The sequence below is a fragment of the Drosophila elegans genome, unplaced genomic scaffold (assembly GCF_018152505.1).
Source record: "Drosophila elegans isolate 14027-0461.03 unplaced genomic scaffold, ASM1815250v1 contig_208, whole genome shotgun sequence".
Classification (NCBI taxonomy): Eukaryota; Metazoa; Arthropoda; class Insecta; order Diptera; family Drosophilidae; genus Drosophila; species Drosophila elegans.
The window spans coordinates 14,282,562-14,305,216 of NW_024545578.1; the positions used below are offsets into that span (position 1 = coordinate 14,282,562).

At 36.1% G+C, this 22,655-nt stretch overlaps 1 protein-coding gene across 25 annotated transcripts in view; it reads right to left on the reverse strand.

Moving 5' to 3' along the window:
• Window positions 1-7,975: 7,975 nt before the first annotated feature.
• LOC108150175 (sex determination protein fox-1) overlaps window positions 7,976-22,655 on the reverse strand; it is a 118,045-nt gene continuing 103,365 nt past the window's right edge. For 7 of the 25 annotated variants that reach the window (XM_017278154.2, XM_041707920.1, XM_017278148.2 and 4 more), the window contains 8 exons: window positions 22,077-22,097; window positions 16,805-17,516; window positions 14,572-14,632; window positions 14,360-14,413; window positions 13,545-13,616; window positions 12,774-12,934; window positions 11,598-11,661; window positions 7,976-11,457 (listed from right to left, as the gene is read on the reverse strand). In XM_017278154.2, coding sequence (XP_017133643.1) covers window positions 11,413-11,457; window positions 11,598-11,661; window positions 12,774-12,934; window positions 13,545-13,616; window positions 14,360-14,413; window positions 14,572-14,632; window positions 16,805-17,516; window positions 22,077-22,097 — 1,190 coding nt within the window. In that variant the 3' untranslated portion in view covers window positions 7,976-11,412. Of the gene's footprint in view, window positions 11,458-11,597; window positions 11,662-12,773; window positions 12,935-13,544; window positions 13,617-14,359; window positions 14,414-14,571; window positions 14,633-16,804; window positions 17,517-20,299; window positions 20,597-22,076; window positions 22,098-22,655 lie in introns of those variants that run through there. The other 18 variants (XM_017278160.2, XM_017278157.2, XM_017278156.2 and 15 more) reach the window with 9 other exon arrangements.

The following is a 22,655-nucleotide window of genomic DNA, read 5'->3' on the forward strand; positions in this document are numbered from 1 at the left end:
CAGGGATTGGGTTTGGGCCTGGTATTGGGCTTGCGTGTAGGACAGCCATTAGACGAGGACAGCGGCAACGAGGACATCATGGCGGGGAGCTGCGACTCCCGGGCACGTGGCAACGAGTGTGCTCCATATCCTTGCCTGCCTTGAAACGAGCGTGAAAGTATTTTCAGCATTTTTGGCGTAACGCTGAAACGGCCAATTAATATTCCCCAACTCCCAAATGGTCCCCCTTTTCTACATTTTTTTTTACTTTGCTTGGAGGCCTATTGATTTTTTGTTACCTTTGCAAACTTGTTGAGGCGCACGGTCGTTTGGCATGTTTGAGTGGGAGGCGGCCAGGTGGGCGTGTGCCCAACAATTAAGCAATTTTCTTTGGGGGCGGCAAAATGGCATGGTGTCTTTGGCGAAAGCCATTTCGCTATGTGTGTATGCGCGTTGTCCGACTGCAATTGATATTGCCCCATTGCATTCGGTTTCGTGTAATTGCAATGCATAATCCGGCTTGGCGGTTCAGCGGTTTGTGAAGCGTTATAATGCGCTTATGTCCTGCCATGTCAAGGAAATCGGAGGCAGCCAACTAACATAATTAGGCAGATAATGCTTACGCGCAAATCAATTGCAGTCAGTCGCCGGGCCATCTGCTTTGTCCACTGATTAATCGAAAAGATAAACATCTGCATGCTGACTAATATGTCTTTATAAATGGTTATACGTGAGTTAAATGTGGCCTGAAATTAAATTTCACATTTGTTAGTGAATAAATATAGAGTTGCTATAATTGATTGTATGCAAAAAATCAATATAGGAATGACGGCTTGTCATTTAATATTTTTATAAAAAACTGTCCGCAATTCTTAAAAAACGGATTTATTTTAGAGTCTTTAATTTTTAGAATTTAGATATGTTTGTATATCAAGTAAGACCTGCAAAGAGCTTCTTTATTATTGTTATTTGACAAGAAAAAATGTATAACTTAATAAATTATTTAAGTCCGTTAAGAAAATGAGATTTTAAAAATCTTGAAATAAAACTAATCGCAATTCTCAAGCATCCAGACCACATAAGTGTCCAGGATAAAATCTAAGCCACTTGTTGAGTGTTTTTGGCCCTTGGCAGCCATTAAGGCTCTGAAAGCCAGAAAGGCAGACCTACACACCCCTGCTGTATCCCAGTGTTGTCACAAAGTGTTCGCACAATTATTTTAAATGACTCGACACAAAAATTAAAAATGCAATTATTGCATAATGAAAGCGTGTGCCAACAAAGTCGAGTTGGCTGGCAGCAGGATTCGGGCAAGTGGCCAAAACGGATGAGGCATGCCTCCGAAACTTGTGTGCATAATTCGGTCAACGCTCGACAACTAACGCCCGGCGGGAAGCCAAATCTATGGGTGGATAAAAGGTACGTACGGATCCGAAGGACCAAACAACACAAAAAGGTCTCAGAGAGCGGTTGGCTATGGGCGCGAACAAAGAGAGCAAATCCAAAGCGGCTTAAATCTGTGCTAAGTGCCGTTGAGCTTATAATGAAACACCGCACACACACACACACTCACACCCGTCAACTTACACCTGCACCCCCGTATACACACTCTTACACACGCAAAAACAAAAACCAGGAAATGAATTCTGATTAAGGTGTCTAAAATTCCACCACAGACTTAGTATTTTTACTTAAGTTTAAGATAACATTTTACAAACAGTGAGTACAAAAAAATAAAATACAATAATTTTTTTCAAAAGGGAGCCAAAAGTAATTTCGTTTTTAATTATGCAATAGCTAAACGATTTTTTGAATTAGAATTAAAAAAACCAAATCGTTGCATCAAAAATATGATAACTTATATATTTTTGATATATACAAATGTATAAAAATTATAACGTTGTTTTTCCCGGTGTATGTATATACAAGCAGAAAGTTCGAGACGGGGATTGAGGGACACGCAGTGGAGCGCAGTTCCCGCACAGCAGCCACACCCACTTCCGGTGTTTGTCCAGGTAAAGCTGGGGGCCAAAACGCAAACCGCAAAAACCGCCAACACATAAAGACACCAATACAGCAACAAACACACCCACACCAAAACACACACACACACACACACCCACAAACAGACACTAGAAGCCCGAACAAAGCATTTAACTAGGCGCAGCCTCAACCGCAAAGAGCCGCCTCGTTTGTTATTCTGTTTTTTATGATTTATTTGCCGAACAGAATTTCCGTTGTCATCTCCTTGATTGATGGCCTCGAGGTCCCGAGAACGCTTGCCTGTCAGTCCTTCTATTCATTTGAGTGTGTTATTAAACTCATGCTTAATTAACGCAATTATTTCGGCCATTTGTTTGGCAGCAGCGAATTGTGTTTCGATTTAAGCCACCCACATTTGGCTGAAGTATACTTGGCTTGTCCTCCCATCCCATATCACAATTACTTGTCACATCAAAGTGATTTTCGACGCGGTTGCTTTTTTAATTTACTGCAAAAAAACCTTAAAACACAGGATAAAATGGAACTTTAATAATAAAACAATGAAACCATTTATTAAAATTAAGCTTAAATGAACTCAGTTTGTTTTACGGAGCCACACTGTTAAACAATGAAATTTTCTCACTTATTTATTTCATATTTGTTTTTACGTAGAGTAATTAGAAAGCAGTGAATGTTAATTAATTGAATTATCGTTCTTGACTTTAATTAACATTGCCTTTATACATTAATGATTTAATTGCAGCAATCAATAGTAATCTGTTGAATGTGTTTAACATACTGAAAAATGCCAGTATAAATATTTTAAAATAATTTAAAAATATTGTAGAAGGAAGAATTTCAGTTTGTAATTTTTGAATACACTTTCTTTACACACATAAGGTTAAAGTATGCATACAGAAATGTAACTATTACATATTATAACACATTTATGCTATTGTGATAAGTTTTTTAACTGGAATAAGCCTATTACAACTGTATAGTTATCTTTTTAAGTGTTGTACTTTTCCCGTGCTGTAATCTTTTTCCAACCAATAGCTCCATTTCCCCCGTGGCCGTCAATGTCGGCGTTGTTGATCACAGAAATTGAATTGAATATACAATTGAATTTTTGAAAAATGGCTGCACAGGCAACCCGCCCAGCAGCCATTGCATAATTCCGCCACAGACAGCTTCAAGGGAGGGAAAGTTTCCGGCGTGGAAAAGTCTCTCTCCCAGGGGTAGGGAAATGGGGAAAACTGCAAGTTGCAGCCTGAGCTATGACAGTCGTCTAAGGTCACGCCGGCAACAGCTGTCGGTGATGGGTGGCCAAGTGAGCGCGGACAGTTTCCATGCATGGCAAATGACAGGCGATGTCGAGGTGTTCGAGGATTTGCCTCGACTCAAGTGCAATGATGCGGCAATAACAGTTGGCCAAGGATATGCCAACGATCCGGGCTGAGAGGATGCCAAGTGCCTGGCAATTGATTGTAAATAGGAAAATGATTACACATAAAATTGGGTTGTCCTTGGCTTTCTTCGTGCGTCGAAAGGGTCGCTGCAAATGATGCGTTGTACACTTGAGCCCCGGATAATATCTTTCCACCTGAATCAAGGGATATTCCCATTACATTTTCATCATTTTTGGTGTTCAAAAGAGAGTTACCCAGAGCATTTGGTAGAACTAAGATTCATATTTTTTGTTTTAGTACATGTAGTTGCATTTTTAAAAGCAAAAAAATAAATTAAAATCATTTTACTTAAAAGATAAATGATTTGTTCAATAATAAAATAAAATATAAATCCATAGAAAATACTGTTTAAGATTAAATGTACACTTTTATTTAAAGAAACTTTATCTTTTACAAAAAAAATTTTATTATAAGTCTTACTGTCAAACAGAAATTTAATTGTTATGCAAGCACTGTTTTCTGTCCAAGCAGGTTTCTTTGAGTGCCATTTTGGATTAAAAGAAGAGCTTGGACAAGGGAAAATCTACTGTGTCCTCACTGGCCGTCTAAATATTTAGACAATCAAACAAGATTTGCGGCAGGCAAGCTATTTATTTTGTGGTTAAGAAGCTTGCTTTCCAATCGATCCGAATGGACCCATTGCAATGGGTTGCTTCCTTTGCGGTGTTGGCCAATGTTGCAGCCATGGGAATTTCGTTTACGTTTCAGTTGCTGCCCGATTTTGCGGTACCGGTGGTTTTTATGGTTCCGAAGGAGGCACAAAATGCCCCAAATGCAAAGTCAAAGGCGGAATTCAAAGGCCAAAGCCAAGGGGATTTTTCATTAAACGCGCAAATGAGGTCAAAGGGTAAAAGCGTTTGAGATGTTCCTTGAAAGTTCTATTAATTAGACATTGCCCTTTAGCTTTGTAGTCTATCGAATAATTACAGCTCAAGTTGGTATTGCATTTTTCAGGTGGAAAGTAAAAAAATTAGTTAGTTACAAAAAATTACTTATTTATAACGTACTTTAAACTATAAACAAGTTTTTTTTAAGTTTTTATGTTTAAATAGGTATATAAATAATAATATTAAACAGAAAAGCAATTCTTTCAATATTTAAATTAAGATTTTGTGACATTTTTAACCAAAATAAAATATTTTTGTGCGCCGTTTTATTTATTTTTTCTATACAAAAAATGTTGTTTTATTGTTGTTTTATTTTGGTATTGGAATGCGGGAAATTTAAAATAGCTTACTGCTTAACTGAATGGTTTCGGGAAAACGTTTTTAAATGTTATTGTAATTTTCGCGAAATAAATCAATTTTTATTGGAGACGAAGTGCAGTGCTGCCTCAACCCCAGCACAATTTGCATTATCGAAAATGAGATCTGGGCTTGAGGGCCTTTAAAAACTTTTAATTGAAACGCGCTTCGAGTCACGTACAAGGCGCCAACGACACTGTTAATTATAAATTTCGCTGCTTGTGTGCTTGTGTGGGTTTTTATTGCGCTGCATCGGCAATTAACAGACAAATATAACAACAAATAATTGCCAGCCAGGTTTGCAGATGCAGCGATTTTTATGCCCAAAGCCGCGCGTTGAATTATTGGCGGTTGTTCATGCCGCAGCTGCCGGCATTAATCCAACACACTCGCTTCCAGGACACACCCGTGGCACATCTAACCGATGCGCCTCGTAAAGCACAGCCCCCCACAATGTCCAACAATACGCCATCCGGAGGACCTATCCCGATACCATCGTCATCAGCCCTGGCCAATGGGCATTTTTGCAGTGATTTGCGTGCATCGGCATGTCCTGCGAGGATTTCGACCTCTCTGGCTGCTGGGCTTTTCTCGTTGTTGCGTTTTTATACGCCAAATATCGGACAGTTTCTAAGGTATCTCTGTTGGTTGTTTCAGTTGTGATGTAATTGGTCAACGGTTGATCAATACTGCAAAATCATTTTTCCAATGTAAAAAAGTATATATTTTTATTCAAATTTGTGTATATATTTTTTGGTGCGAAAATAAATCTGATTTATTATTATATATTATAATATTATAAATATTTTTGTGGCTTTTAAATTAAAAAAAAACACATTGAGTTTATCATTCGAGAATATTAATAAATACAAAAAAAATTTTTGATGAGTTACAACATTACTGGGTAAGGCATCGTCAATCACGTGTCAGTATTGTTTTCTGGTATTTTTTAGTTTCACATCCCCGTCTGGCATTCAATTGAACCGAAACGCGGATGGTCACTGGGGTAAACCGATGCGGGGTTGAGGGGTCGTGGGGGCACGCATACGCACTCTCTGATTGCATCAAGTTGAAATAATGTAATTAGTTTTTGTGCAGCGGTCAAAACCAGGATGCAATTCGGTGCAGTGGGGATTGGTGATGTGGCTTGGGGTTTTGTTGGAGGCGTGGCAACGATCGGACATGTTGGCCTGTCCGATGTTTTGGGGCCTCGTTAGCAGTTTGCTTTGTGGAAGAGAGTTGCCAAAAAGGTGGCTTTGGGACTGTTTGTTTCGATTGGAAATTGGTAATGATAAGTGCTTTGATTAGACCGCGAGTAATTTTGACACTTTCAAATGGTGGCAACTCTTTACAATTAGATAAATGGAGTACCACGGCTTTGTTTGTAAGTTTAAAAAACTGTGAGCTAAAGAATATGAGTCGAATATAGGCTTTAGTTGACAAGGCTAAGATTTCATTTCGAGAAGTTCAAGATTTCTTTTTAAAATTTTAAGCTCACTTGCTGGCAAGTCTTCTCATTATTTATAAACGTTTACCATATTCTAGCGCTCAATTAAACAGGCTAATTTCTTTCCATTTTAATTATGCCATTACTCATAATCCAACAGCCGGTGGACTTACTTAGCTCCCCTTGAATCGCCGGATTTCTCTATTATTCCGCTTCATTTCCCCTTCTTTTGGCAGTCAGCTGGGCTCCAATTGGCGGCCTACATATTTAAGTATCTCTTATATCAAGCTGCCAGCAAAAAGTATTTTTTGGCCGCATTCCATTGCGAGAATCAGAAAGCAGACCGGGCCAATTTAGTGGCGCCCATTACGCGCCATATCGAATGGCCAATTGTGCCCAAAAAATTATCGCACCATGGCATGCCATTGCCGCTCGACCGTTTGCCATTCGCTAGCCTGTCAAATAATTAATTAGAAAATAATTGCACGTAATAATTCATGGGCCCATCGGGCCGTTCAAATTGAGATAGATAGATAGATAGGGAGAAGAAAGCGAATAGCCCATGGGCAGCCTGCCACAGATTTCGTCCTGCGATTGCCTGCCCCGTAGAGTGGGAGATGGCTAATTCCAACTGTTACTGCTGTTAATTTCGTATGCATTCGATTGGGTGCGCTGCGTGTGCCCCACACTCCCGAAACTGTCATGTCGCATACATCTAAAATTAATCATTGGCATGCAGCATAATTTATTATGTCACACAGCGGCCACATTGGCCACAAACCCAAAACTGCCGGCAGGACAAAATCAAACCAGAGGCGAAGAGGCGTTTACTTCCTGCGGTTGTCGGTTTGACATGGCACATTTAAAAACAGAGCCATGTCTATGCTGCTCTGTACCCAACAGCACTGGAAAGCATTATAGACGCAACTCTTTATATTAATCATCTATTGATTTAGTCAAACCAAATCAAAAAAAACATTATTACCATATCTAACTAAAAGTCGCCAAAAATAAATAATTTTAAGACCATTGCGTTTATTTTTTAATTTACAAAATAATTATTTTTAATATTTAGCAAAGATATTAAAACTTAATCAAATTTATTATAAACTAAGCTATTAGAAAACTGAAAAAATTAAAAAAGAAAAATAAAAAAATAATACACTCACAATTCTAAAATCGGTTTCTTAACTTTGAATTGACTTAAAGAATAAAATTATTTTTAATTTCTATTCCTCTTTCCACCACTGTAACTATATGCTAGTGTGTTCAACCTCAGAAATGTCATGTTGAATGTCGGATGCCGGACTCTTCAATCAAATGCGAAAATTTGTATAATTACAGGCTGGCGAACTCAAGTGGTGGAGCCATTTGATTTAATCACGTAATAGCCTTTGCATGTCGCGGTGTTCTATATATATATATATATAGTCGATGTATGTGTGTGGGACTTAGAGGTGTTAAATGTTTGCGGTTGCATTGTAATAAACTTGCATGCAAATGACCCCCCATCAACTTTAATTACGCCCCGAGTGCCAAAGAGTTTTGGAGTAATGAAGAAAAACTGCCGGGCTCTAACGGAAGGCAAATTGATGATTGATGAAATTTTGTACGTCTACGTCTACGTGTGCGTGTGAGCCGGGCTAAGAGGTGTGAGACGTCTAAAGGGTTTCCGGTAGATGGTGGATAAGAGGCCATAAGTTTTTGCTACCTCTATGATTGATTGTGTGCTGCTAAATGCTCTTTTACAAACTCTACCTCGTGCATCAAAAAAGGGGACACGAATCCGTAATTTATGGAGGTCTGTCAGCAATGTTTGGCCCCCCACATAAATGAAAACACAATTGTTTGGATTATTTTGCATTTTTTAAAGTTATTTTTATTGCATTTCTCGCTCTTTCCCACTGGCGTTCTTTTCAAATGTATTTTGTCTGAATCTCAAATGCTTCAACCTTCTTGCTATTTTATTTGCCATTCACAAACAATATTACAATTTTCCATGGATTTGTTTCATGTTTCATTTTTGTTTTCTATGTTTGTTTACAATTTGTCACAACCTTACAAATTGAAAATTGATATAAACCAATACGTTTCGGAATTTGTGTATGTTTGTTATTAAAATTTCACATTCAATAGCTTCCGGTATGTATTATGTCAAGAAACTTAAATTTGAGCTGGGTTTTATATTAAGTTTACTTGTGTTTGCTGTTGGTTGGGCTTTGTTCTGCGATTGTTGCTAATATAATACTTGTTTATCGTCACTGCGGTTCTGTTATCAATTTTGTTTTGTAAGGTAGCGCCTGAGAACGCTCGGCTTGGCCTTTCTTTTTTGGCAGCCTTGTCCGTTCCTATACACAATGCTAAATTTAAAAAATATTTTACCATTACCATCTAAATGTTTTAAAATCAAAATAGGCTTCTTGCATATTCCGTTTCGGGTTATCGGGAGGAGGAAAACTGAATGCTATTTTCAATGTTTTATGTTTTAATTCATATTTTTATTTCAATTTGTGTTTTGCATTTGCTCATAAAAACAAATGGTACAACTTACAATTTGGCACATCATTAAAGATTAGAGTTTCCATATAATATATATTTATATACTTTATATTTATACTTTATATGACGCCTAGGCATCTGATCTATGTGAAAGTAAACAAAAGCTGGCGCTGGCTTATGGTTAAACTACACAGATTACAGTTTTTGGGGGTCACAAAATGGATCGGGTTAAATGAAGATATTATCATATACATCATATATCGTATGTCATAATATAGCTGCAGTGTTTGATTGAGTTGCGTTTGCATTTATAATTTACTTGTAGGTTGACTTTCCTCAACGCATTGCTTAAGACAAAAATTGTGTTTTTCTTTGTTTTGTTTTTTGTTTGTTTTTAAAAGTTTGCGGTGGAAGTTGAGTTCATAATTTAAATGTATATACCGTACCGTAATATATTTAAGTTTGCTTTATAACTAGATGGTTTATCTCTTGCTTTTGCTCATCAAACCCAAATATCTGTGTTTTTTCTCTGGTGTGTGATCGGGGTGGGCCAAAAAGTATGCTAGGCTTTTTGGCAAACTATTTTTGCGCTAGTTGAAAAATTCATTAAATTTAATTACGTCTTTATTTTATAATTCAGTTGAAAGCTACGATTAATTTGGCAATTGTTGGGTTCGATTTGTTTTTCTTTATTGTTTTCCCTTTTAGTTCGTAATCATTTACTTATCCTTTTGTGTCTGTCGTCAGCATATAAACTCTAATACCTAACTAAAAATCATTTAAAATATAAACTTTGGCTTTAAAAATGTCAACGTAAAAATAGTATATCAATGCATGATCATGAGAGAGAATCAAACAAGAAGTACCCTATATTGAGGGTAACAATGTGAGTATGCCATAAATTGCTTCAATTTCCCAGGATCCTAGCCTGTGCGTGTGTTGTTTGTGTGTGCGTTGAGAGGAATAGGGAAAAATACCATATGTCATCGTAAATATGTACAATCTGAGACAGTTGCTAAGTGATTAGATAAAAATAAACGTCAAAGTTGAAGCTCTTTGGAGTTGATGAATTTTTCATTCCTCTCTTCATCCCTTTTTTCAAGTAATTGGTAGTAGGTTTTTTAAGGAAATTCGAAGAAGAACACCTAAAGAATTGCACGATTACACACACACAATAATTAGTAGCTTGTTTTTGTTTAGCATAGTATGGTTGATAAACAACTAGTATAAATTTGATGACAGTAGCTGCCTAAGAATCAATATAGAGAACGACTTCCTTTTGTTTGGATGTTTTCCATTGAGCATTTAATCGTTAACATTTGAAAAATACACATTGTTAAAAGATTCATGGTTTCATTTTTGTTTTGTGTGTGCATTAGATTCGAGTGTGTATAAAATAAATTCTTAGTTTGCTTAGGGAAGTTTCGCTTCGGTCTAGACCGAAAATGAACAACACCGAAACGACGTTTCTTTTTTTCCATTTTTTTGTTTTTGTTTTGTTTCTTTACACAACACACAAGGAAAGTGCTACGGAGTAAGAGCTAAAAATTGTAATTTTTAATGCTTATTATTCGATTTCCACATCATTCATCAATGGCTTTTTGTCACTGGAAGCTTGACTTTTTAAAACTAGTGTTTTTTTTTTTTAATTTTTTTTTTTTTTTTTGTTTGTTGCTTTGCTGCTATGGCGGCATTTAAAGTAAATATTATTGTATATTCCAAGGATATGTCTACGTGTTGATCTTTTGCATTTACCTATGCGCTACAATTTTTTTGAGCAATTCGAATTGAGTCGTGAGTTTAGTGTGAGTGGTTTTAGCTGCCAAAATATAACATAATTAGGAACAACCAAGCAATGTATTAAAATTAAATTCGTTGACAATACAGTACAATACAGAAATGAGTATTCTTTGGGTAGTCAAGTTAGAGATATCAATCTAAAGTATATACGAATAAATATTTTTGTTTGTGCTTTAGCGGTTTGCAAATAATATACAATTTGATTTGTTAACGTGGCTGCATTGTTGCTTTCCCTTACTACATCCTACAACGCTAATGTTTTAGAATAATTTGTAAATCATAAAGACTAACTTAGTTCAACGAAGTTATTAAAATCAACAACCGAAGGTTTATATATATATATATTTTTTTGATGATGTTTCAGCATGAAAAGTACCTAAAAACATTGCTCTCTTTCCTGGTTTGCTTTGATATACAAATACAATGCCTATATATAATAACTATATATCATGTCGGTAATATATATATATATATATATATAAATATATATATATATATATAAATTCTGATCTGCCGCACAAAGTTTCAGCTTTTGTTCTGGTAAAAATCTACGCATGAAGCACATTTTTCTTTTCATTCTCTGCAAAACTATTTTGCAATTTATGTTTAAATATTTTTTTTTTACTTTTCGTTTGGTTTACTTATATAAACTCCATAGAACTGCATTTAGCGGCGTATATTTTTCTTTTTTGGTGTAGCTTTTTGCTTTTACTGGACGACATTGATTTGTTTATGTTCTTTTTGTTTCTTTGTTGCTTAGCTTTGATTTTAAACTCTCCAAGGACTTTGAGCGTCTGTTGTTGGTGTTGCCGTGTCTGCTGTCGGGTGTGAGTATCCTGCATCTATCGGTTTAGTTGTAACTTCTACTTACTGCACGTAGGGAGGAGTATTTACGTCTAAGTTACTTATTTGCTTTGTTTTGTTCATATATTGAGCATTTTCATCGAGAGTAGTTCAAGTGCATTATTTGGCTGACTGGCGTAGATTTTTCTTAATATGGCGTGAAACGATTGAATCCACCGCGATACATGGTAGCCTATTAAAAAAAAATGGGATAAACAATAAAGAAATTTAAGAGGTTTAGTGAAATAGAATACAAAAATCGTTAGGCATAAGTCAGAGTCATTTATGTTACATATTATTATAAATAGTTTACAAAATTTTATAAAAACTTACCCCGTATCCAGGAACTGGTCCAATGCCATGTCCTAGATAAGGATCTGCATATTCGCGCGCATATCTATAAATATTTGTGTGACGTATGTTCAGCTTATTAATAATACTCATTGACGATTTTTTTCTTATTGTTAATGATATGGAATGGTTGATTGATGATTTCAGTCGGATATAGCTTAATTAAATGTTAATTTTAATTAAGCACCAGTAACTTCCTTTTTATGGTTTTTAATTTTTTAATAAAAATTATTAAGTTTTGATAGGGTCTTGCAAAAGTCTTCAATCGACAGTTGTAGCTCTTCAGTTTTCGGTGTTAGATTTCTAAACTTTACCCAATTACACACATTTAATGTCAAATTATACAAAAAGAAGAGGTAAAATTAAATTATTAGTCAAATTTCAAATAAAAAGGGAAAACAAAAACAAAGGAATTGATATTATAAATATTAAATACTGGAAATAAATATAAATAAAATAAGCTGATAAGTTCTAAAGGTTAGCTTTAAGATAAACAAATTTTACTTTATAGCTTAATAAACATAAAATATGTACTGATAAGAAATAAAACGCAAAATACAATACATAATTTCAAAATCATAAACTTAATATTTAGTTATATGATATATTTTTTAATAACATTTATATACTGCTGTTATTTACGTAAAATCTAAGGAAGTTATAAAGTTATTAAAAATGAATACACGGAATATAAGAAGTTACTTATATATACATATAAAATAATGTACAAATATTTAAATGGTTAAATTTAAATTCATTAAAAATATAATCTTTAAGAACAATTTAAAATATTAATGGTTAATTGCCTAGGCCTAAGGAAAATAAGGAAAAAAAGGTCCAACTGAAGTCGTCGTAAGGTAAATGGGACTTTTATGATTAAAATGTTAATACTGGGTTTTGGTTGTGCTGACCAAGCGTTGCACTTAGAAAAAAAGGAATAAGGGAACACATTTCCTTAAACAAAATTTTTTAACTTCAGATTTAAATTAATATCTTGTGACTTTGAATTACTGGCCATGTGTGCCATTATTAAGTTCTTTATCAATTTTATATCTTATTTAAGGATATGAGTACAAATTTCCCTGATTTTTAAATTGTTTTCCAAGTGTGCACTTAGGTAACCTCTTCTGCTGATGAGATCGGGGATATATAACTTACCCAGCTACGGTGGCGTAGCCGGCGAGTGCCGGCTGGGCGGCTGCTGCGGCAGCGGCCCCATAGGCGGCCCGAGCGGCTACCGCCGTGTAGGTGGTGGCCGCCGTGGCGTACGCCTGCTGCTGGGCCTGAGACAGCGGTGTCTTTAACAGCGGAGCAGTGGCCTGGAATAATGGTAAGCAAATGGGGCGTTAAACTGGGGCAACATGAGGTCGGCGACTCGAGGAACAGACGCAGTTACAGTTCGGGGTTTGGGATTTATTTTTGTATTTTTTTTTAAATATTTTTTTTTTATACTGTAGGGCGACAACGGCAAACGACAAGACTAGCGGAGGAGACGGTGAGAGCAAGTGTGGTGAGAAATTAGGAACCCAAACCGGTGGAGGCCAAAAGTATACACACATAATAATATAAATATTGTAACCAAAACCAAAAACGGGTGCAAACAAGTTGTGGAGTAGTGTGGTTAAAAGTATTCTATATATACACTTAAAGTTCTAAGCCAGGTGATGGGTACCTTTTTGAACCGAGCTACGAAGAACCCAAGATGCCAGGCTATAAAACCGAAAAGCGTGGCACGAACCAGTAAATAACTTATCGTATCGAATTACTTGCTAGGGTTAACTTAAGACTTAAGGCATAGACATACAGTTTTAAAAATGGTGCATACAAAGAGGCATTGAGCAAAACGCAAAAATGAGACAACAATCAAACGGAAAGTCGGGTTATCTAGGTGCATGGATATGGACTAGAACTAGATATGATTATTTTTACCAAAACATTCTGTGGAACCGGAATGCGGTTGATCGTATGTGGGTTACTGTTTAGCGTAGTCACAGTGCGGCGCTGTAATTTATGGTTTTTGTTTTTCAATCAGTTTATATTTTTTTTTTCAATTGTGTTGTAGTTGTTGTTGTTGAGTTGAGTATGTTGTAACGGTCGTGAAAGATAACCAAAGAAGAATTTGTAGTAATTACAAAATGTTTACAGCATTGAATAGTAAATATTTATTGTATAAATAGTTTGTAGTTGTTATTATTTAGCGAAAGCAAAATTGTGAAACAAATTAAGAAAACTAGCAGAAGTACTTAAAATGTATATAGTTTAAAGTAGTCAAAGAGAACGTATGCTTTGTAAAGCCACCTGTGATCACTAATTGAATTTTTGTTTAAAAAGAAAACCAAACAAAGGATGCAATTATATGGTAGAGAGCTTATACACAAGTGTTCTGTTATTCAGACATTGAGTTAAGTAAGCTTAGCTAAGCTTAAGTCAAGTAAATAAAGTGATATACGACCAGTTACCAAGTTCGATCTCAACTGAAACGTGTTACACAGCAAGAAATCAGGACGCGTCGTTAGTTCAGGATGGACGTGGATAATGCAAAAGAAAACTTAAAGGAAGCGACTTAAAACAATATACGTATGAGTAGTAGATAAAAATGTTTCTTCCAAAAACCAAGTCAAATGTTTCAAAACTCAAACGGTGTCTTTCACAAGCTACCATAAAAATATACAAATTAAAACTGAATTGTTCTTAATTTTTTTGGTGGTTGTGGTTAGGATATTAGTTTGAAAAAGTTTTATTACATTTAATATGGCGGCTGGCTGAGCGGCTGGAACTTCAGTGACCGGTTTGGCTGCCTGTAAGATTTATATAATATTTGTCATGTATTTTCGTGGCAAGTTAGGGGATCGATTAAGCTCTAGCCTAGGCTTTATACTTATTCCTAAAGACCTAGAGTACACTTAAAGCTACATATTATTGTATATAAACTAATATTTGGCTGTACGAAACTCACCTGGAAGCGTAGATTCGGATCAGCGGATGCAGCGGCTGCTAAGAAGGGATCATAGTATACACTGCGTTGGGAGCAAGATGGATAAGAGAAGACCATATATTAATAAAGTAGTCAAGGTAGGGTCGTGTCTGGGTAGGTGAGTTAAATGAGAGGCAGCCAGCCAGAGGAATATATAAAATATTCCTCTGATTTCCTGCCTCTCACCCAATTTATGGCACTTAAAAGCAAAATTCAAAAATTTTCTTTTGGTTCATTTTTTTAACGCACTTGTGTGGTCTTTGATTTCGGCGCTATGAAAAACCAGACGGGATAAAGTTTCCTTGTTATTCAACAAAACAAAAAAGAACGAAATGCAAAATATTTCTCGCTGGCCAATAAAACTTTATCCACATCCGGTTTCTGTATTTTTCTTTTTTTTTTGGTTTGGTTTTTATTAAATGTTGTTGTTGTTTTTTTGGTACCGGATGCTGTTTTTGTGGGTAAACGGCTGGAACTTAAGGGGCAACTGAAAAACAAAAGTTGGCACCTAGAGTTGAACACCCCACCTACCTAGCTAATAGCCTGTGCTAAACTGACCTGATCTGACCTGATTCCCCACTTGATGACGAACTGATTGGAGGAAATGTTTGAGACAGAGGAAACGAAACAAAGGGGAAATTAAAAGGTTAAGACATTGTCGTTTATATAGAGTACTAGAGTACAAAGATAGCCAACCAACCAACCACATACATGGGTCATTCCATTCCCCAACACTACGAAAATTGTCTTGCTTGCTTCAATTTTGCATTTAATCTTTAGACAAAACAGACACTCATGCACCTAGTTAATTAGTTATGCTTTTTTTTTTTGTTTTTGCTTCTTTGATTTGGCATGTCTTTAAGTGTGTGTTTATGGTATACAATATTTAATGGAGCATTCATTCGTACGCTATGTTGTGAGATTGGATATATGGGTGAGTGTGTGTGTATAGAGAGCAGCCACAAAAAAATAAGTTAATCAAAGGTCTATGTAAAATATATATATATATATAATGTCGGGGCAGAACATGCACGCAAGGCGCTGGCATATAGCGACGCAGTCGCATTAAAACACTTTCAATTCAAATTCAAACTGAAATTCATCATACGCCTAGTGGTACACAATATACAACCGAGTAGGTCCCTTAACCAAAATAACGATAATAAGGTAGTCATACGATGCCAAAAACACACTTCTGTCAGTCAGAGTATGAGCAAGTATATGCGTGTGTGTGTATATAATATATATATTGAGTTTTAGGTAGTTTACGTGGATGTGTGTGTTAGCGTGCGTTAATCGGTTGCTGATTTTGCAGTTTTGTATTCAGTTTGCGTTCGGTTCGTTATACTCTTCTATTGCTGGATTTATACAAAATAAGTCAAAGTCTAGATTTCATTATATGCGATATTAAAACTTTACACACACAAGATAGCTAAAAAACATTTGTCACCAACAAGATAGAGACGTATAAGTATTAGAGTAACACAGAGAGATATGGAAAGAAAAACAATCTTTAAGCTATAAACAATTTAAGCTTTGGGTTAAAATCATGAAGGATGAGAGAGGTTTCTTGAGTGATTGCATTCAAGACAACCACAAAAAGAAACTATGAGGTTGATGAAGTAATTTTACAAATTATGAATATAACTACATTTATACGACAGCCATAAATTAACTGTATTTAAAAATTTGTTTGATAATTCCTTTGAATTGATATAAAAAGAATCTTACCAAAAATTATGTTTTTTTCTTTATGTTTTTAATATCGAAAAAAATAATTTTAAATAAATATGTTTTCAAAGCTCTTTCAAAATTTCATTTGTCATTCAAGAATGATTAGATTTTAATACAAATTTTGTTATAGGATTGGGTGAAATTTTGAATAAGTCATTCAATAAATATTTATTAACATTCTTTTAAAAAATGTTCAATATGGTTGAAATTATTTACTGTAGTTTGTTTTTAAAGTCTGACTAATGAATGAATGACAACAAATTAAAGAAATGTGAACCGTTTTGAATTTTGATTATAAAATTAAGAGAAGGCGTGCGTATAAACGTAGTATTTAACTATTAAACAGGTAATTGTAAATTGGGGTGCGCTAAAACTACATTCGCAGCGGAACCAACAAAAGTACAAAGTTACAGCTACAACTGACTAACTACGGCGGGATCGCGGGTGTGACGGAGTGAAGTCCACGGCGGACTCTACTTACGGCGCGAATCCATGCAAAGCGGCCGCATTGTTGGCCGCATTGGCCGACGCGGCCATGGAAGCAGCAGCCGCAGCAGCAGCGGCCGATTGCGACGATTGTGTGGCGCCCGACGCCGCCGACAGGCGGGCGGCATAGGCGGCGTTTAGGGCAGCGTTCGGATTGCCGCTCGGATTCTGGGCCAGGGCATTGGCCAGCGATTGCTGCAGTGCGGCGGCACTGTTGGCGGCCGACGGCACAGCGACCGCCTGGAGTTGCGCCAACTGGGGGCCAAGGGCGTGGGCGTGGGCGTGGGCATGGGCGGCATGCATGTGCGGATGCGAAGCGGCAGCTGCGGCGGCTACGACGGCATGTTGCTGTTGCTGCTGCTGTTGATGTTGTTGCTGCTGCTGTTGTTGATGTTGCTGCTGCTGTTGCACCGCCTGTTGTTGCTGCTGCTGCTGCTGTTGGTGCTGCTGCTGGGCGGCGGCCACAACTTGTTGCTGCTGCTGCTGCTGGACAACAGCCTGCTGCTGCTGCTGTTGGGCGGCTGCTGCAGTGGCCACGGCGGCGGCGGCCAGTTGGCGTTGCTGCTGTTGTTGGGCGGCGGCGGCGGAGGCCGCCAACAGCGCCGGATGATGATGCGGGTGATGGGGATGATGATAGGGTGCGGCGCCGACCACGCCCATTTGTCCGCGCTGGATGGCCACTCCACGCATTGCGGCGGCAACGGCGGCTGCAGGAATCACCGAACCGATACGGAAATTCGTATATTTTTTTGGGATTTATATGTATTTTTTTTGTTTTGTTTTGCAACCATTTGACACAACATTTTTGACCAGTGTATTTTGTTTATATTTATGTATTTTTATTTTATATATATATATTTTTTTTTTTTTGATTTGGTTTTATGTGTGTGTTTTGTGTGCAAAAAGTAGAAAAAGGAAAAGAAAAGAACATAAAACGCATGCGGTTAGTTTTCTCTCTTGATATATAAGTAAATATTTATATATAGTATATATAGTATATGGCAAATCTAGGCATTATGTAGTAACGACTTTTGTTTTGGTATATATTCATAGCGCTGAGATGATGTTGATATATACATATAACAATACATAAGACATACGTGTAGCTCATACATATGTAAATGGGATTTATATCGGAACATACTTAAACATTAGAACACTGAATTACCAAGAAATGCTACGCAGTAGTTGCATTTTATATTGCATAATTGTATATATATAGAGATATTATCATCAACAATACGAAAAAACATTGGACCGATTTTTAGTACAGAAGTATATAGCATATATACATCCATATGTGGACGTATGCGGCAAGACCTTTTTATTTCAACAACTCATTGCATTTAGCTGTGTGTGTCTGTGAGGGAGTTAAAAGCAGTTAAATAAATAAAATACATTTAATTTATGTTTAATCCTTGCACCTTTCAAACACATTTAAAACTAGCAAGAACATTTACCAAGTGCTAAGTGGAATGATAGAACAAGTAGGCCTATTTGGAGAGGATAGGATTCATTTTTCGGAATTAAAATCTATTCCTAGGTTTTGGAAAGAAAAGGGTTTATTTGCATGCAGACAGAGTAAAAAATTAAAACAGGTAAATTTGAAAAAAAAAATACAGACTGGTGATATAAGTAACGATTCTTCAGAATATGTTTTAAGCCCTTAGTTATTATATTTTTGGTCTGAATAATTCATATTAAAAAACAGAATATGTGTCTGCAAGTGTTTTGCAGTTTAATTTTTGCTTCAATTAATTTGCATTTAATTTGTGAACGGACCACATATGCCGCAATTTTAATATCGTACTTTGAATAATTCCACTAGGTTTTTTCACTCAATTTATTATAATGGTAGGCCTCATAATTAACAATTTCGCCAGAAAAGCCAAACGATAACCAGAAAGCCTGCTCATTATGATCGGCCACAGGTATGCCTAGCAATTTGTCATTTTTCGTTGAAATCAGAGCACAAATCATAATTGATATGTATGAAATTATTTTGGGGCTACGAATGGGAGTGCGTTTGCACTCCGTTTGGCAACATTGCGCCACAAATTGAAAATTTGTTTGACCGACATGCAATTAAAAATTCGATTTGCAATATTTGTATGCAAATTATTGGACTAAAGCTTAATCGTCTGTGTGTGGCAAAGAATTTTATAGAAAATATTCAGCAAATATGAGATGAAATTTGTTTGCCGAAATTCTCTGCTAATTTCCGTGGCTATACAAACTCAATGTTTTGGCAACAAAATAATCAAAGAAATAAAATAACTTTCTGGAGTGGTTTAGGTGTCATGCGAAAATCAATTTTTTTGGGGGTTTAATTGGCAAATTGAATGCGTGTTCTTTTCAATTGTTCAAAGCCAAGTTAAATAGACAAACACAAAGGAATCGGAAATCGTGCAAATTCCAAGAGTAAAACCCATAACAAACAAGAAATAAAGGTAGGCGGGATAGTTGGATAGAGAACAAAAAGAGTACGAGAAGTATGGTTGCTAGAAAATTATGCTCTAAGAGAAAGGCCTTACGAAAAATGCTTGCTTCGGCAAAATGTTCGCTACCGATAAACATTACGATATTTTCGATTGTTACGATATAGAATTTAGACTATGGTTAAAGCTAAGACCTTGCCATTCTTAACAGCTAGTTACGGTTACAGTTTCAGGTGGTTGCCACTAGTTTTATTTATTTGAAATATATACTGCTGCGGTCGAGTGTGTGTTGGTGTGAGTGTGTGTGCCTAGACGTTGGAACAATGCAATCTCAAGGACGCCAAAAATGTATGCAATATTTATGGAATATATCGATAGTCAAATAGTCATACCCAAATGCGTAAACCAAAGTAACAAGACAACAAACATTTATACTGTATTATGGTACAAAGATTCTCATAGCTAAAGAGTTGGTGATCTTGGTTCTGGTTCTAATTGTTGTTGTTGCAGTGTTTGATTAATACTTTTATCGGTTAATCGATTACTACGCTTAAAAGCACGCATCTATTGGCTTTTCATTTCCAGCACAAATTTGGATTGCGATTTAAATTATTAATAGGCTTAAAAAAATGTACGAATCAATTGTAATGTATTTCGGAAAATTTTTAAAAATAGTTTTGAAAACAATTTTTTAGAAATTATGTTATTAGAATTACTTGAGATTTGAACTGATAGGTTTGTATTGTCGGATTCTTGAACATTAGAGCTAAAAAATTATTGTGTTTAAAAGATAAAAAAAATGTTATTTTAAGGATATATATTTACCAAAACTTTAAGTAATAAGTTTGTAAAGTTATACAATTACGATTAAGTTACTTGAGTGGCTATTAATGGCTCCTTATGTTCAGTATTACTTTAAGCGTTATTTATAAACATTTATGTTGTGCAAATTGCTCGCCTATAAACGTAGTAATCCATTTTAGTCTTGTGCTTTTTGAATTCTGCTTTTAGGCGCACTTTTTCACCAAGGATCCCGTATCGAGAATCCTTTTTGGTACACCTTTGGTCGTCGTACCTCCGCCGTGGCGCTGCTGCTGTGGGCGCTGCTGCTTGGACAGCGGTGTGCGGTGGGCGTGGCGCGAGCATTATGGGCGTGGCCGCCGCTGCAGCCGCTGCATGTGCGGCGGCGGCTGCTGCGGATGCGGGCGATGCCGCCGGACCGGTCGCGACCGCTGACGGCGCTTGCGCCATCTGCATGGAGACGGGCAGCTGAAGGTGGGTGAGGGTGGGGGCTCCGGCGCCGACGGGGGCGCCCAGGAACGGCCAGGCGGCGACCGGCAGGCGATAACCTTGGATTTGGCATACAGGTTTCAAATAAGTTGTGTTTTTTTTCTTTTTTCAATATGTTTTTGTTTTGCTGGTCACCAGTAAAATGAACTTAGAATGCAAGTGTTATTGGTGTGTGCGTGGGGGAGTTCTGTTTTTTTTTTTTTTTTAATATAGTATATATACATATTCGAGGGATGCATGATGAGGTTGCTGTTGTTGTTGTTGTTGTTGCTTTTTGGCTTAGTACTAGTGCTAAGTTAGACTTTTGGTTGGATCTTGGCGCGCGACGAGAGTTACCAGTTACAGTTTACGAGTACGAGTACGAGTATAAATAGTTTACGCTAAGGAGCATTTCAGACATGTTCAGACCAAAGGAATACCAGACCAAACGTAAAACGTGTAATAACGATAATGTAAATCAGGACAACAAAGAAATACACAATAATCAAAGTCAAAAGTCATAATCATAATCATAATGGAAACGCACATACAACGGAACTGGTTAAGAAAAGGATATGTAGATAAAATATTTGGCATATAAATTGATATATAAAGTATATATAGTAGGTAGTATGCATAAGACAACACAGCCGCAATATGCTAAACTCATAACCATCAGTATAATGATCTCAGTCATTGCCATCAGCATTATTCGTCATTATTGATTATTAATATAAAATCAGGACTAGAAAAAAAGTGGCGGACGGGCCTGCTTTAAAAACGGGATTTTCGAGCGGGTGTTAATGTGGCTTTTTATTATGATTTCAAATTCAATTTCTTTTGTTTTGGTAATTTTGGCTTGCTTGGTATTTTTTCACTTTGATTGAACTTTGGTTATATGCAGACAAAAAAGAATAAATGATAAAACAACAAAAAAAATGTTGTTTTACAAACGGTTATCAAATAAGTTGCAGCAATATATTCATATATAGATTGTATGCATAGTTTATATAGATTAACGCAATTTCCGTCGGGACCTACCAAAAATTAAATCATATTATATATCTCTATTAAAGGAAAGAAAATGTTCGTAAAAATATATATACTTTGTCCAAACATATTTGCCGATTGCAAAAAAAAATTAAACTGAGAATAACGAACAAATGCAATCGCTATAATGGTTTCATTTTGGTGAACTCTGGACACTTTAATCCTCCCAGCGATGACCTACACATGGGTTTATATTGCGATGGCCGTAAATTAATATCAATATTTGCGCCCTGCCTAAATATTTGTTTTTGCTTTTGGTTTTTCGGCTTAAGAGCTAAAAAATTCGTTGATAAAACTCTTATAAATACATGTAGCTTTATATGTATGTTTACAGAAACGAAAACTGGTCAATTATTGTACATTTATGATAACTTATTGCTTCTCTGTATGGGCTTGGTGTTAAATTGTGTGTATAATTATTTGAGAGTTTACAACGAAAGTACGGCAGGCAATAAATACGTAATAATAGCAATAAAACATTTAAGAGAAAAATATGGACAAAACGCTTACCTTCGGGCCATTGTACACAGACTGTGTCCGTCAAAGGATTTATATGTTTTTGCAAATATATTTGTTTTTTGTTTATCGTTGGCATGGAAAAGGCAAAAGAAAATATTTTTATTAGTTTCTCATTTAAATAGAATTTTTGTTTCGTTTTTTTTTTTATTTTTGGGTTGCCTACAATCAATATTGTTGGATACATGTCTTAGGCACATTAAAAACAGGCAGATCTATAACAGATACTAGATTTATTTCGTTTGTTAGTGCTTATGGTAATTGGTTAAATACTGTAGAGCTCTAATTTATTTGTGGCATTGTGTTTTCATTGTTTGCTGGTGCATGCAGCATCCTTGTGTTTTCTCTCATTTTGAATGGGGTATTTGCATACATATAAGAAGTCAAAAATTGGTTTCCACATAGAGAAAAGTGTTGGGGCAAATGGTATTTCGTTGAATGGAAAATAGCTTGAGTTTAAAAGAAAAGGGTAGTTGAAACATTCCGTATTTCTCATTAGTTCTTATATAAATACAAAAGAGAAATGTACAACTAATTTCACTAAATTTGTTTACAGACAAATTTTTTTTTGTT